This window comes from Pleurodeles waltl, chromosome 10 (genome assembly GCF_031143425.1).
Source record: "Pleurodeles waltl isolate 20211129_DDA chromosome 10, aPleWal1.hap1.20221129, whole genome shotgun sequence".
In the NCBI taxonomy this organism is placed as follows: domain Eukaryota; kingdom Metazoa; phylum Chordata; class Amphibia; order Caudata; family Salamandridae; genus Pleurodeles; species Pleurodeles waltl.
In genome coordinates, this window is record NC_090449.1 from 158,902,172 (window position 1) to 158,918,172 (window position 16,001).

The 16,001-nt window shown below is 45.8% G+C and overlaps 1 protein-coding gene across 2 annotated transcripts in view; it reads left to right on the forward strand.

Moving 5' to 3' along the window:
• The first annotated feature begins 8,646 nt into the window (after nucleotides 1-8,646).
• ALKBH5 (alkB homolog 5, RNA demethylase) overlaps nucleotides 8,647-16,001 on the forward strand; it is a 123,918-nt gene continuing 116,563 nt past the window's right edge. The window contains exon 1 of one of the 2 annotated variants that reach the window (XM_069210095.1): nucleotides 8,647-9,710. In XM_069210095.1, the coding sequence (XP_069066196.1) occupies nucleotides 9,016-9,710 (695 nt within the window). In that variant the 5' untranslated portion in view covers nucleotides 8,647-9,015. The remainder of the gene's footprint in view (nucleotides 9,711-16,001) is intronic. The other variant, XM_069210094.1, reaches the window with a different exon arrangement.

Below are 16,001 nucleotides of genomic sequence, written 5' to 3' on the forward strand. Positions count from 1 at the left end.
AATATACACAAGTTATATGTACACAAACCACAAATAGGTAAGTAAGAGTCAGAAAAGTAATGCAAACAGTGTAGAATTACAATAGGTTGCAATAGGCAAGCATAGGTCTAGGGGCAACACAAACCATATACTCCAAAAGTGGAATGCGAATCACGAATGGACCTCAGACCTATGGGAGCTTGTGGTGGGTCACTGGGACTGTAAGAAAACAGTCAGGGTGTCCAAGATACCCCACCCCAAGACCCTGAAAAGTAGGAGTAAAGTACACCTACTACCCCAAGAGAGCACAATAGTCGTGATAGGGAGATTCCGCAAGAACAACAAACACCAGCAGTGCACTGACAACGGATTCCTGGACCTCAGGACCTGCAAAGCAAGGGGACCAAGTCCAATAGTCGCGACAGTGTCAAGGGGGGTCAGGAGCCCAGGAAACCCCGGATGAAGGTGCAAGGAAGCTGCCTCTGGATGGAAGAAGCTTGGAATTCTGCAAGAACGAAGAGGACTAGGAACTTCTCCTTTGAAAGGAAGATGTCCCACGTCGCGATGAAGGTTGCAGAAGTGTTCCCACGCAGAAATACCGTAAACAAGCCTTGCTAGCTAAAAGGGTTGCAATAGAGGTTTTTGGGTGCTGCTAAGGACCAGGAAGGACCAGGATGTCGCCCCTTGGAGGAGGAAACAGAGGGGGCGCTCAGTAACTCAGAGAACCCTCACAGAAGCAGGCAGCACCCGCAGAAGTACCTGAACAGGCACTTGGAAGATTTGTGAACCGGAGTCCACGCAGAGTTACAAAATAGGGTCCCACGACTTTGGAGGCCAATTCAGCGGGTTGAGCACTGCAGGGCGGAGTGCTGGGGACCCAGGCTAGGCTGTGCATGAAGGAAATCCTGGAAGAGTGCACAGAAGCCGGAACAGCTGCAAATCACGCAGTACACAGGTTTGCAGTCTAGCGTGGGGAGGCAAGGACATACCTCCACCAAACTTGGACTGAAGGGCCACTGGACTGTGGGAGTCACTTGGGAAGAGTTCCTGTGTTCCAGGGACCACGCTCGTCAGGATGAGAGGGGACCCAGAGGACCAGTGGTGCAGTCTTTTGGTGACTGCGTTAGCAGGGGGAAGATTCCGTCGACCCACGGGAGATTTCTTCTGAGCTTCTGGTGCAGGGTGAAGGCAGGCGACCCCCAGAGCATGCACCACCAGGAAACAGTCGAGAAAGCCGGAAGGATGAGGCGCTACAATATTGCTGGTAGTTGTCTTGCTACTTTGTTGCGGTTTTGCAGGTGTCCTGGAGCAGTCAGCGGTCAACCCTTGGTAGAAGTCGAAGAGGAAGATGCCGAGGAACTCTGGTGAGCTCTTGAAGTCGTTATCTGAAGAATTCCCCAAAGCAGAGACCCTAAATAGCCAGAAAAGGAGGTTTGGCAACCAAGAAAGGAGGATTGGCTACCAAGAAAGGTAAGAGACGATCAGAGGGGGTCTCTGGCGTCATCTGCTAGCACTGGCCACTCAGAGCAGTCCAGTGTGCCCCCAACACCTCTGTTTCCAAGATGGCAGAGGTCTGGGGACACACTGGAGGAGCTCTGGGCACCTCCCCTGGGAGGTACTGGTCAGGGGAGTGGTCACTCCCCTTTCCTTTGTCCAGTTTTGCGCCAGAGCAGGGCTGGGGGATCCCTGAACCGTGTAGACTGGCTTATGCAGAGATGGCCACCATCTGTGCCCATCAAAGCATTTCCAGAGGCTGGGGGAGGCTACTCCTCCCCAGTCCTTCACACCTATTTCCAAAGGGAGAGGGTGTAACACCCTCTCTCAGGGGAAATCCTTTGTTCTGCCTTCCTGGGCCAGGGCTGCCTGGACCCCAGGAGGGCAGAAACCTGTCTGAGAGGTTGGCAGCAGCAGCAGCTGCAGTGGAAACCCCGGAAAGGAAATTTGGCAGTACCCGGGTTCTTAGGGTGACAATTCCATGATCTTAGACATGTTACATGGCCATGTTCGGAGTTACCATTGTGACGCTATACATAGGTAGTGACCTATGTATAGTGCACGCAGGTAATGGTGTCCCCGCACTCACAAAGTCCAGGGAATTTGCCCTGAACGATGTGGGGGCACCTTGGCTAGTACCAGGGTGCCCACACACTAAGTAACTTGGCACCCAACCTTGACCAGGTGAAGGTTAGACATATAGGTGACTTATAAGTTACTTATGTGCAGTGTAAAATGGCTGTGAAATAACATGGACGTTATTTCACGCAGGCTGCAGTGGCAGGCCTCTGTAAGAATTGTCTGAGCTCCCTATGGGTGGCAAAATAAATGCTGCAGCCCATAGGGATCTCCTGGAACCCCAATACCCTGGGTACCTCAGTACCATATACAAGGGAATTATATGGGTGTACCAGTGTGCCAATGAGAATTGGTAAATTTTGTTACTAGCCTGCAGTGAAAAATTTAGAAAGCAGAGAGAGAGCATAAACACTGAGGTTCTGGTTAGCAGAGCCTCAGTGATACAGTTAGGCACCACACAGGGAACACATACAGGGCACATACTATGAGCACTGGGGCCCTGGCTGGCAGGGTCCCAGTGACACAAGGACTAAAACAACATACATACAGTGAAATATGGGGGTAACATGCCAGGCAAGATGGTACTTTCCTACAGTAGGGGCCTTATTTGCCTTTTGATGTAAGATAGCATATTTTACCTCAGCATCTGAAAAATACCCATTTTTCATATTGTAAACATGCATCATAAATTGTTAAACAGAAAGGATGGGATAAATCTCTTATCTGAGTCCTTCCATGTCTTGACTCATTAGCCAGAAAGTTCTTTATACTGTGTCAGGACCAAAGTCATGGCTTATATTTGTTTAAAGCTGTCCCATAGCAACACAAGCAACTTCCACAATCTGGTTATGATGGAATGGCTTAAAAGGTGATTCAGAAGACTAATCTGCAGCCAACATGATAGCTTCCAGCTAGAGTCTAGAAAATATGCTTTGGAACAGCTTGATAAGCATAATTCTATGTCGGGACCTGATGCTTCAGATTATGCTTTCTCTTTCTTTACTATCAAACACAGCAGCCAATAAAAACAAAAAAAATTACTACATTTCCTATGAGGCATGAATAACCTCTATGGGCCCACCATTTACTATATAGCCCTTAACTGACGTAGGCCCTCATTACAACTTCGGCGGTCTTGGAAAAAGCACACCGAATCCGCAGGAGCCAACATACCGCCAGTGCTGGCAGTATGCTTGGCCCCTATTTTGACATTTCCGCTGGGCCAGCAGTAAAGTCACATCAACATTGCAGCCGGCTCGTAATCGCCATGGCAGTGTTTACCACCATGGACAGGCTGGCCACTGGGGACTCATGCTCCCCAGGGCAGCGCTACTTGCGGAAGCCTTGCGGCATAGTGGAGGGGCCGGCGGTATGGCCGTGGCTAATGTGCACGGCCATAATACACTGGCGGAACACCGCCAGTGTTCTGCCAGCCGCCAGGGTCGTAATGAGGCCCATAGTCCGTCCTCTTTCTTTGCTGTTTACACAGAGCTAAGTATATTTGAATTACTTCACTGTTTATATATCATACAGTTTGGCTAACGTACGTGGCACGGCTTATTGCCTTCGGGCGGCTGCTAGTTTTCACGGTCTGGTGGTGTGTTCACCGAAGCGATGTGCTTCATCTTTTCTGAGACTGCGTGCCATCTTAGTTTACAGATTTTCACACCGGTGAGGAGTTGATTGCACAGAGATCACGCAACTCATTCACGCAGTCCTCTTTCTGCCGTGGGCCTCCTGTATGCACACAGCTCCATTTTTGGGGCTGTTGTGAGCGCGCGATCCCTCAGCTTTAGAGAGCACACTCGAACACCCTGTGCCTTCTGTGTTATGCCTGAAGGGTCTGCAATAGTACAACAGAGCTTTGCTCTAGGGGACTTTGGTGCTACCTCCTCCTGCTTTTTCTATCACATACCAGGAAGGGCCTTTTAAAGTGCCTTTAAAGTGCCCTGTTAGCTCCTGGGTGCCCCCCCAGTATAATTGAAATATAATTGAATATTTTGGACCTCTACTTGATCGAGGGGAAATGTATGCCTTAAAATGGAACAACAGTTACCAGATGATGAACAATATTCGGAATATGCTGAAGGACAGTATAATCAGCATATGGAATAGCGCCTAGTGGAAGCTTTAGACTGCCATGTACAAAATTCAGTTAATAAAGCATTGGTTAAAGCCTTGCACCCTTTGCACAACCTATTTTTTATTTTGTCTTTAGGCGCTTTGGCGCAGGCTCGGGGTCTCCCGCCCCAGTAGAGGTTAATATGAATGAGCCTGGCCGGTCTAACACAGACCCTTTTGAGCAGACTATCAAATCTGTTCTAAAGGACCATAGATATGGCTCCTCTTGGAGTCAGAAGGCCCCCTCCTCCTTTCAGGCCTCTCATCAGATGACAGATGAATCCACCTCTTCTGATTCAGATGACGATACTGCTTCCGAACACAGAAGGGCAAATGTAAGCGCAGGTTGCACCATGGTGAAACGTCATCATCCCCTCCTCCTAGCAAGAATTTACATTTTAACTCTGACAATATTGTGCATCCTAGGTCCACAGAGTGGACCCCCTGTCAAGAAGTGGCCTTGTATGTTCAATCACGCATTCGGAAGGGGTTTGAAAAAGACATTTGCAATACATTGTGGTCAGAATGCCCTCGCACTTTGCTACCAGGGAAAGTGGCAGAGACCCTAGAGTTGGATCCGCACATTGTTACCTTCCTTAAGAAATATGCGAGGGACCCTAAAAAAGGCATAGATAGGGCCTGGTGCGGGTGCAAGGACAAACTACTGGACTTATCAGGACCTCTCAAAATCCTGGACTTAGCAGTCCAAGCAAAGGATGCACAAGAAGCCATCAACCCAGATGTCCTGTTGGAGTGGGCTCAGAGGGCAGTGTGCATGTTAGGGAATGCCAATAGTTCCAGTTCTACTGAGCAGTGAAAATCTTCATTTATTTGTATTGACTCCAAATTGGCTGAACTGGCCCCCTCTGATGAAGGTCCTCTGTAAAATACTTAGCCAAATATGTAGCTACCTTATCTGCTTTAGAAAAAAGCCCAGACTTCAATTAAGAACGTTTTTTATAGTGTCCTTTTTCACAGATCCGTACGCTACATGGGTCGAGCATCGGCCTCTGGCAGCCCCCAGACCTCCAGGCTATGCTACAGGGGAAGAGGGAACTCTGATTATCAAGGAAATCCCAATTTCTATCCATCTTGAAGCTGAGGGTACAGAGGCCGAAACTCCAGAGGGTTTCACTGAGGAGGACAATACAACCAAAGCATCCCTCAAACAGGTAACAATTATTCCTTCCGGGAAGGTAGTGCTGGGGGGCAGGGTTAGTTTGTTTGCACAAAACTGGTTACTGATTACCCAAGAGGCATGGCTCTTAGAGGTGATAGCCGGCTGTCATCTGGAGTTTTATTCAACTCCCTACCAAACGTCTCCTCCCCTCCCACTCATTTTTTCCCATCAAGAGAGTGTGTTTATAGGTCAAGAATAACAGCCCTTTTTCAAAAAGGAGCCACTGCCCTTGCACAACCCCATCCCATGGGATTAATCAATACGATCTTTCGGGTTCAAAAGAAGGGAGGGGGTTCTCGCTTGATGCTCAATCTACGCCAGTTCAGTTCTTGGATTGTCTACTGACATTTCAAGATGGAGGGCATTCGCCTCTCCTGAGATCTCTCACAAGAGGGGGATTGGATGGTGCGTCTGGACCTCAAAGACACCTACCTGACCATTCCTATATTTGCTCCTCATTTCCGGTTTCTTCAATTCTTTCGGCGCGACAAGTGCTATGAATTCTCAACCCTCCCATCTGGCCTCTCTTCTGTCCCTTGGTGTTCACCACAATCATGTGTCCGGTAGTGGCTCAGGGAGAAAGGTGTCCATCTGATAGTTTGTCTAGACGACATACTCATCATGGCGCACGAAAAACGTCTTGTTCTGCTTCATCTTTCCTGGACAATTCAATTGCTTCAGGATCTAGGGTTCATTGTAAATGAAGCGAAATCCCAGTTGATTCTGTCCCAGAGTATGGCCTTTCTAGGCTTCCAGATTGATTCAGTTGTAGCCCAACTCAAACTTCCCCTGACCAAGAGACTGGCCATCAAGAAGGAATTAAAGAAAGTATTGTCTGCTCCTTCGATTTCATTGAGGGTACTTGCCCGATTGGTGGGCCTCCTGGCTTCGTCTATCCAGGTTATATTTCGGGGTCCCTTACATTATTGGGCTTTATAGAGGTTGAAGATTCTGCATCTCCGCAGAGGTCTCTCCTACTCGGAACAGATTGCTTTGTCGCAGGAAGCCAGGACGGAAACTCAATAGTGGTTGACTCATATAGATGCCTGGAACGGCAGGGTGATTTTTGTTTCGATTCTGGAAGTGGTCATGGGTCAGATGCCAGCAGATGGGGCTAGGGGGCCAGATGCGGCCAGCTGGAAACGGGGGGACGGTGGTCCCGGGGAGGAGCTTCAAATCCATATCAATTGTCTCGACCTATTGGCGGGTTCTTTTGCAGTGAAGAAGCAATCTCCTGTCAAGACGAAATGTTGTACCCTCCTGAGAATGGAAACATATCGCGGTAAGGTATATCAACAAACTTGGGGGAACTTGTTGCGGATGCTAGCGGAAATTGCAAAATACTTTTGTCATTTCTGCCTCAAGCATCAGATTTCAATAACAGCAGAATATATTCCAGGCAAGGTGAATGTAGTGGCAGACTGAACGCTCAGTATCTCCGGGATCCCAGCGATTGGAGGTTGCATCCCCGGGTATTCCAGTTTCTGAATCATCTTTGAGGTCCATGCTCGGTAGACCTACTTCTGTCTTGCCTAAATGCCCACCTACCACAGTTTTACAGCTGGAGACTGGATCCGTAAGCAGCCAGTTTGGAGGCCTTCCTACAATCTTGGATGGGGGAATTGAGTTATGCATTCCCCACTTTTCCCGTGATTCTCAGGGTTCCCTCCCAAGCTCGTCGTCAAATGGCGGAGCTGGTTCTAGTAACCCCATTTTGGAGAGCTCAATCATGGTTTCTGGTGGCATTAGAGCTGTGTTGTACTCCATCAGTGCAGATCCTGCCGTCAGGGATCTATTGTTAGATCCAATGGGGCATCCGCATCCTCTTATTCAGGAGGAACAATTGTCCCTCATGGCATGGAGAATTTCCGGGGACTTGACCAAATTTCAGAATTTTCGACAACACTACATTCTTTCTCTCTCAGTCTGACGCCTAGTATCCCTGAATTATGCAACGTTCATTCTGGCCAGTTGTTGATTTCACTTCAGAAACCTTTTGGTCCTGTCTCTTCGGAGACTCTGGAAAGATGGGTCAGGTGGTTGTTGCAAGAGGCAGGTATTGATATCTCCATATTTGTGGCTCATTCTGTGATGGGAGCTATGGCCACAAAAGCTTTTACCTCACAGTCAAGGTTAGAAAACATTATGATGGTGGCCAATTGGTCATCAGATTCTACTTCTAATTTGTTTTATTACAAACCTATTATGGATGTTGCACCTGGTGTTATCGTTCTGGGGACGTGATGAAGATTTGGTTCAAAGTTGCACTGGTTGTGCTGGTTAGTTGCCACTCTTCAGTGATGGGACCAAGGAGAAGTTTGAACATAAATGTTGGTCGCCAGGACTGGTTTCAAGTTAGTCAATGTGTTATCATTGGAATTGTGATGAGCAAAGAAAGAAGAGGGACTATGTCTGTTAAGGACTATATAGTGTATGGTGGGCCCTGATTGGTGGGTCGAATGGAGGTTATTCATGCCTCATGGGAAAAAGTAATGTTTTGTTTGTTTTTATTAGCTGTTGTGTTTGATAGTAAAGAAAGAGAAAGCATAATCCTCACCTCCGTGTTTTTAATACAATCATGAACCCCAGTGAACTTTGCCTAACTCGTGGCTGTGTGTTCAGTGTCTCTGAGCGCTTAAGTCTCTCAACATCCGTGAAGCATCCTGCAAAGGATGCATTAAAAATTGTTCTTCCTGCTAGAGCCCAGACTACGGGGATGTGGGGTGCTCATAACGTAATAAATATATACTAGTTATCTTGAAATTCACTTCCTTCTAGATATTCTTAAAATCTTGAAATAAAAATGTACTTATTTTAAAATACAATTAGCTTTACAGCCCCCCAGCTTGTGTAATCAGTTAACTAAAGTTAGCACTCTAGTTTTTTTCTAAGAGAAATCTGTCGGCTGTGCCTAGTCCCAGTCCATCGTCTAAGTCGATTACCCGCCACGGAACAAGCGACGTTTCTTCTGTCACGTATTTCTCTGGAGTAAGCCAAAGTATCCAAACAATGGGGGTCACGGCGCGCCTGTTTTACTTCCTTCTATTAAAAAAAATGTTATAGGGCAATGGCCGTGAAGACTGTGGGTTAATGCCCTTTGATGAAGAAAAATATTTGTATGAAAAGATATGTCACACTTACAATTACAGTTAATGGCCTGTACATTAAAACCACACTTGTCAGGCATCCATTTAAACAGCTTTACCAGCACAGGGGTCCTCATAATCGCTGCACGTCATCCTAACTTGTGTGGATACATAATATCAACTCGTCCTTTGATGGAAGGTTGGATCAACCAATGGGTGGCTTAAGCGCTCCTTTCTACGCCACAGCTCGTTGTCGCGGCCAATGGGATCGCGAAGGGGGGAGGCTCGATCTCGCTGTCTGAAAGTTAGGTTGAGGTGGAGACCGGGATTTGCGGGCTGCGCTACTGCCAAGCACCCTGAAATTACCCGTATTTCGTTATTTTGGTGAGTAGGGGGCGCCTTTGGTTACTCTGTGCCCCGAAGCCCCTGCTGTCCCCGGCAGGTGAAGGCGGCCCTTCATCATGGACTCCTCAGCTCGCTCTTGATCTTGCCTTCGCGCCGATCGGCGGAGCTGAGCCATGCGCGGCGGCGGCTCCCCCTGCTGCAGCCGCCTCTGGGTGATGTGAGCCCCGCAGTATGGCAGCTAGTGGATACACGGACCTGCGGGAGAAGCTCCAGTCCATGATGCCTTACCATAAAGGCCCCGAGCCGGGCTCCAAGAGGAAGCTGTCAGACGGCGAGTACAGCGACCATGAGGAGCTGCCACTTCCCCCTCCGCCGCCTCTCCACCACCGGGACGAGGAGGCGCGCCTGGTAAAGCACGGCATCCGGCAGATGCGGCTCTTTAGCCCGGAGGAGTGCTCCCGCATCGAGAGCCGCATCGACGATGTGGTGCGCGCCGCCGAGAAAGGTCTCTACAAGGAGCACACCGTGGACCGGGCTCCGCTGCGCAACAAGTACTTTTTCGGGGAGGGCTATACTTACGGAGCGCAGCTGCAGAAGCGCGGGCCCGGCCAGGAGCGGCTATACCCCAAGGGCGACGTGGATGAGATCCCCTCCTGGGTGCACCAGCTTGTCATCCGCAAGCTGGAGCAGCACCGAGTCATCCCCGAAGGCTTCGTTAACAGTGCTGTCATCAACGATTACCAGCCCGGAGGCTGCATCGTCTCGCACGTGGACCCCATCCACATCTTCGAGCGACCCATCGTCTCCGTGTCCTTCTTCAGCGACTCTGCGCTCTGCTTCGGATGCAAGTTCCAGTTCAAGCCGATCCGCGTGTCCGAACCTGTGGTGTTCTTGCCTGTGCGGAGGGGTAGTGTCACCATCCTCAGGTAAGGAAAGATAAGGTTACTCTCATGATGAGGGAGTGAGGATGTCGCTGTCGTGTGCGACGAAGCTGGTAGGTAATGTCATTTTAAGTGCTAAAATCCCAAGACATAGGCGATCATTGCTATGTAAGAATGCATGTCAAAATGCATTTCGTTAACGCCGAGCCCCCTTAAAGTAGGGAGGAGAAACACTTCTTAAGCAAGACTCAAGTTTTAATTACCATGCTTCTTGACAGATGGATGGACGAATTAGGATTTCAGTCCTTGGCGTAACGCGGTGCAAAGGCTCAGTGTCCCCTCTCTGGTTAAGATGTGTTAACTGTCGACGGGGTGGGGGTGCCGCATAGTTCACTTTCTTGACTGAGGGTGTGGGGGAGTCACCCCGTGATGAGGGTAGGATTCCCGTGCTTCCCGCATGTAAGAACGTCACTGTTGCTTTCCTAACGTAAAGTATGGCCTTGCCTGAGGAAGGCATGGTTTACTTTTCTTGGGCTGGTATTATCAACTTATTGGGAGGAAGGAAAAGTATATCTACTCCATGGTGAAGGTACTGCGGGTGTTCAAAACAACCATAGAGTCACTCCCAGTGTCTTGGTTGTCATTTCCTAGTAATAAGAATACTCCCCCATTGGCTTGGTTATCATTTCCTAGCAATAAGAATACTCCCCCAGTGGCTTGGTTGTCATTTCCTAGTAATAGGAATATCATCACTGTTTACATTAAAATGGACATCGGCATAGTTTCATCCTGGTGACTATCTAAAGTTATTCGGAGTAACGCTGCACATGTTTTTTTGCTCGTACTTGCGATTGTGTGCTGAACATTTTGTAGAGTACATTAGGGCTTCAGATCCCTGCTAATACTGGAAATAATATACCATTTATCAGTTGGTGGTCCAATGCCAAACTGTTAAGTTACCTCCACTCTGAAAGAAAAACCTTTCCATCCATCATTCTTTTTGCAGTTCATGTTGCATGCAGTATGATCACAGTTCTCAGATAAGGGGCGCAGGTTTCTGATATACTTGGGTATGGACTGGTAAGTACTGTCACAATTATCCGACATGGTGCTTCAATTTGATTCTTTGCTTTAGTGCAGATTTACAGCTTTCATGAATTTACAGAAGTAGGCCAGGAAATCGTACTCCAAGAAAATATTTGTGAACTGCATTGAGCACAAAAATATGCATGTGTAGATTTGCTCATGCTAAAATCTGTTGAGTGTTTACAAGCTCACTTTCCCTCCAACCACTTTTGCCCAACCCATGAATAAGTTTTACTTCTGCCTTTGTCAGGAGTACGTTTCCAACCTTTCACTGTATGGGGAAAAATTAGAGAATAGCTGGTGGAAACCCGGAAAACATGCAAGTTAGTAATTTTGCACAGATTCAAAAGAGCGTTCAACCCTGGAACTTTTGCTTACCCATCTGTAGCCCCTGCATTTAGATCTGCTTAAATGTGGCAAAATATAGGAATTGCAAGAATTCAAACCCTACTTAATCAGAGAGGCTGTTATCGGAGCACTAATTATGTTGTGCCGTAATTTGTTGCCACACTATATGGCACCAAAGGGAGAAGTATATTTTGTTTTCCTAACAGGACAAGTAGATTTATGAAGCAACCTGTCCCATGGACAAGTAGATATATATTTTTTATAAAATTCCACACTCCTGTTAGATGTCCCCCTTATTTAATAATTGGATTCTTGATAAGATTCTTGGGTGGTGGTGTTACAGTTTTGCAGCTGTACAGTTTTTGTTTTTTTTGTTTTTATTTTTTTCCATTTCATTGGCAAAGATGTGTAATGAGCAGGGTTGGGACGTGGGCAGTGGTATGCATTGCACCAAGAGTAAGCTTAATATGCTGAGTCTTTGCCAAACAATTCCAAAGTTATTAGTAAATCAAAAAATGTTTTGGCCCTACCGACCCCTTACTTGCATTCACCTCTACTGGATCTGCACGAAACCTGACATACCTGCAATGAGTGTAAATTTCTAACTTCCTGCCACGTTGAACATATTATTGCCCGGCACTTGCTGGTTTGGCACAAATCTTGACATAAACTAATCCTTCCACCAAATTTTGTTTAGGTTTGTTACTCCAATATTATCATCAAATGAGCACTCTTTTGTCCGCTATGATTCTGTGAAAACTTCAAAATACCACGAGTTTATATGTGCTAAGTCTCTGTTAAATTTCACCAGTGGGTATTAAACTGGGCAAAAGTTATCGGAAAGTTAAATATATATTTTTAAACCGTCTATCCTGTGTTTGATTACTTGGTTACATACTCATATTCCAGCCAGTTCTTTCAGCCTTCTAAGGATGATAAAATCGGTACCATGAGCATGACAAAATTAAACATCTGTTAATTTGCGCCAGGAGCCCCTTCACAATGAAATTTAAACTTCTCAGATATCCCTATTCTTTCAGTCTACCTTTATTTTTCTTCGTGTGATGCAGAAGTGTGGGGGATGCAACATGGTTATGGGGGGTCCCTGATTTGTGGTGGTGTTTGGGGCATGGCAGAATGCTCCAACTTTATCAACCTTTTATGTGCAATACTGATACATCACTGATTCTTTCTAGTTAGCCTTTAAGATGTGACACTAATGTTTGACTGTTATGAGCACTACAGTCAGTGCTGTCAGTAGTCTGACACAAATAGGTCACGTTACTAACTCGTATCCAGCCCTACTAACTATGTATAGACAAATATGACTTGTGACAGACTTTTGCTTACTCCTGCCAACCTTCCATTGGTAATGCTGACGAGTGATAGACACGGTTTCAAGTCTGTCCATCTTACGGAGATGATTTTGACATGTGACATCAGTGCTGCTAAAATGCCCCAGGTCATTTGTGATGCCTTTACCCAATCTGGGATTTTTGATACCAGCACTGTCTTCTGGGCCTTTTGAGTTTGTATTTTTTTTCCATTATAAATATACGCTCCCGATTGTAGGCCTGAGAAGCGCTGTCTGCTGCTAAGCCAAATCTGGCTGCAGGTGTCACTAGAAATGTGACCTCTGTGGAGATGCGTGAACAGTGCCCCCCTCCCAATAAAAAATCTACTCCAAACATTCGAGGTGGCATCCAGTAAATGCCGCAAAATAAGTGTCTAAACCCAAGCAGACAGGATCACATACATAAACGCACTGGAATGCATATATATATTTTTTTTTCTTGAAATGCGCGACTGGGTAAGAGAGCAGTTTTGTCTTCACTAGATGCCCCCTTTCAGCGGCAGGGGGAAAGGCAGTGATACAGGCATTAAATACAATTATTTTATGAACAGCATAGGTTAGAAAGTATCGCTTAAAAGCACAAATTACTAAAAATATACCCACATGAAAATACCGCTTTTTCAACCTTGGCTCTATGGAGTGATTTGAGTCCTTCTCAGGACTTGAAATATAAACTCGCTCAGAAGAGATTAGAGCCAGGATTCTGGCATCCGGCATGTTCTAGACATGAAGGGTACAGGCTGTCATATCTCCAGTTCAATGAACAGTCACTGGGAAATTTATTTTCTCGCCCCTGTAATGGATTAAAGTGGCCAGACAAAAATCAACCTCCAGTAAATCTTCCCATCAATCATCACGAACGGACAAGGTACTGGTTGAGGCCTGGACTCTCATGTCTCGCTTGACTTCACTCCACCATGGCTCCTGTTCAGTCCAAACTGTTCCTTGTACCCAGAAGTCGTCGTCACTCCCTGTTAGGCTCGTTTCAGTTTCGGTCCCCGCAGACTTACTCCGTTGAGTAATACCATACAGCGTTCCCTTGAAAGGAGGTTGGTTGTTTGACAGAAGTGTTGCTGGACAGTACGGATCCTTTCCCCTCAGGCATCTGTGGTGGCCGCTAGCTGTGTTTTATCCGTATTATCAAATAATAACGGTTCCGGGACTAAAACAAGGGCCCCACAGGAGCCCCGGCCCTGGAAGTCCCATCTTTCACTTTTTCTTTGACACCTTACGAACGTTCATGGATAGCAGTGTTGTATGCGTGACATGGTTAACATACAGTCAGTCTCTCCTTGTAGTGCCTGGTGTTTCATTGGGGGTTGCTGTTCGTTATCACAGCAGGGTGCTTAAAACAATTAGCTACCGTTAAGCATCCTTTTAAATTGCCCATTTTAAACGATTCAGGTCAGGATCCGACCAGTCACATTTCCTGAATGTGTCATACTTAGCAAGGCATCAGTTGTTTAGGTCCCCCCGCCCCCTGTGATTTTGTAGTTCACCACGTGGTTGCTAGAATCCCACCCACAACAGTTCTCGGGACCCTTGGCGGCTTGGTTTTCAAGAGTTCTTCAACATTCTGTTCTCACAACGGATACTACAAACCTTGTGTTTTTGTTGCAGAAGCCTTTTAGTATACTGGTGTGTCCCATCACACATCACTTTTTTCCGTCTGTGATAAAAATCGTCCCTACGCAACAAATAGGAAAATAATCGTAAGAAAGAAGACATGTTTTTCTACTTAACAAACAATCCAGAACATATAGTTGATAGGCATATTTCCTTGTTCAGAATTTCCTTTTGTCGAGTCTGGAGCGAAGTTACATAATCCGGTGCTGTAAAGGTCACCCAGGACCAAATGTCTGCTCTTGAAGGCAGTGACATTTACTTACATTCGACGCAAGAGTAGTCCTACGTAAACTGTTTTAAAGGGACACACAACTTTAAATAGCATTTGCAAATGTGTGCATGGAACTGATGTGGAAACGACAGGTTATTCACAAATTAATCTGACTGACATGAGTCCATTGTTAATACTCTGCTTGGTATTTCCAAATGTAACAAGTTTTTTTTTTTTTTTTTTTTAAATATTTTTGTGTGGAAGTAAATGCCTCTGAGGAGATGGCAGTTCCATTTTAGCAGTGCTTGAATGACCAGGATGCAAGCTAACGTTAAATGCCTCCACTTACTGTGCACTTGAGGTTCTAGTAGATGTTTTTGTCTGCTTGCTGCCAGTATCATCTAGTTAGAAAGTTCTAATTTCAGTGTTGTTTTGCTGTACCTTTTTATTTGTGCATGCTTCATATTTCTCTGTCTGTCGAACTTGCACCATTTTTCATTTCACTTAAATAAATAGTGGAAGCATACATTTATGAATTTTTTTTCACAGGAGCCGGGTACTACATTTTAATGAGATGGACAAATCCAGACGGCATAAAAAGTAAAGGCAAAGTTGTTTGTATAATTGCAAGAAGTTAGGTAGTAAGATTAGGAGCCATAGTGGCTCCTGATTGGGTGCATAGCCAGTGCTCCACATGTTGAAGCTAACTGCTGTGTCCTACTAGCTGCTGAGTATGCAGTGTATTCATGACCACTGACAGGCCTCTGTTCTCACACAGTTCTTACTGAGAGCAAGGCACAAGAACATTTCTTCCCCCTTCATGGCCTGAAGTTAGAATAGTGAATTAAGCAGTCTCAAGCTTGTAGTATGCCTTTCGTTGGATTTACAGAGCAAGCATAGTAAACCCATAACACTCGGGAGTGTGGAATTTTATAAAATATCTACTTGTCCGTGGGCAGGTTGCTCTATAAATCTACTTGGCCTGTTAAAAAAAAAAAAAAAAAACACTTGTCCCGTTGGTGCCATGTGGTGCGACAACAAATTATGGCAGGAATCTCATTCTATAAGAGCACGGATAAAAGCCTCTAGGATTATGTCAGGGCTCTTACCATTGTAGGTTTTGAATGCTAGCACTTCCCTTATTTTGCACTTTTCAGCAAATCTACATACTGGGGCTGTAGATATCGATAAGCAATCATTCCACAAATGGAATTCCCTTTTGAGTCTGTACAAACCTGCTAACTTGCATGTTTTAGGGGTTTTCGCAAGCTCTTCTCTAATCTTTTCCTGTACTGAGAAAGGATAGAAGTGAAACTTCTTCCAGGGTTGGGGAAAAAGGTAATTGTAGGGAAAGTGAACCTATAAAAGCGCAACAGATTTTCGCATGAGCAAATCTGCACATGTGTATTTGCTCATGATAAAATGTAGTACACAAATATTTTCTAGGAGTACGATATCCTAGCCTACGTCTGTAAATTCATGTGAATTCATGAGTCGTAAATCTCCATTAATTCAAGGACCTATATAGCATGGGTGCACATGTGTAATTTTCTTTAAGAATTGGACGGCTAAATGTTATCCAAGACCTTATTGTTTTTATTTAAAATCTATCTCTTTATTTATCACATGGCTTCATTGTGAGTGACCGCATTCTCCTGTTTCCCAAGAAGCATATTGGCACATAAAATAGTTTAATTCAGTGCCAGGAACT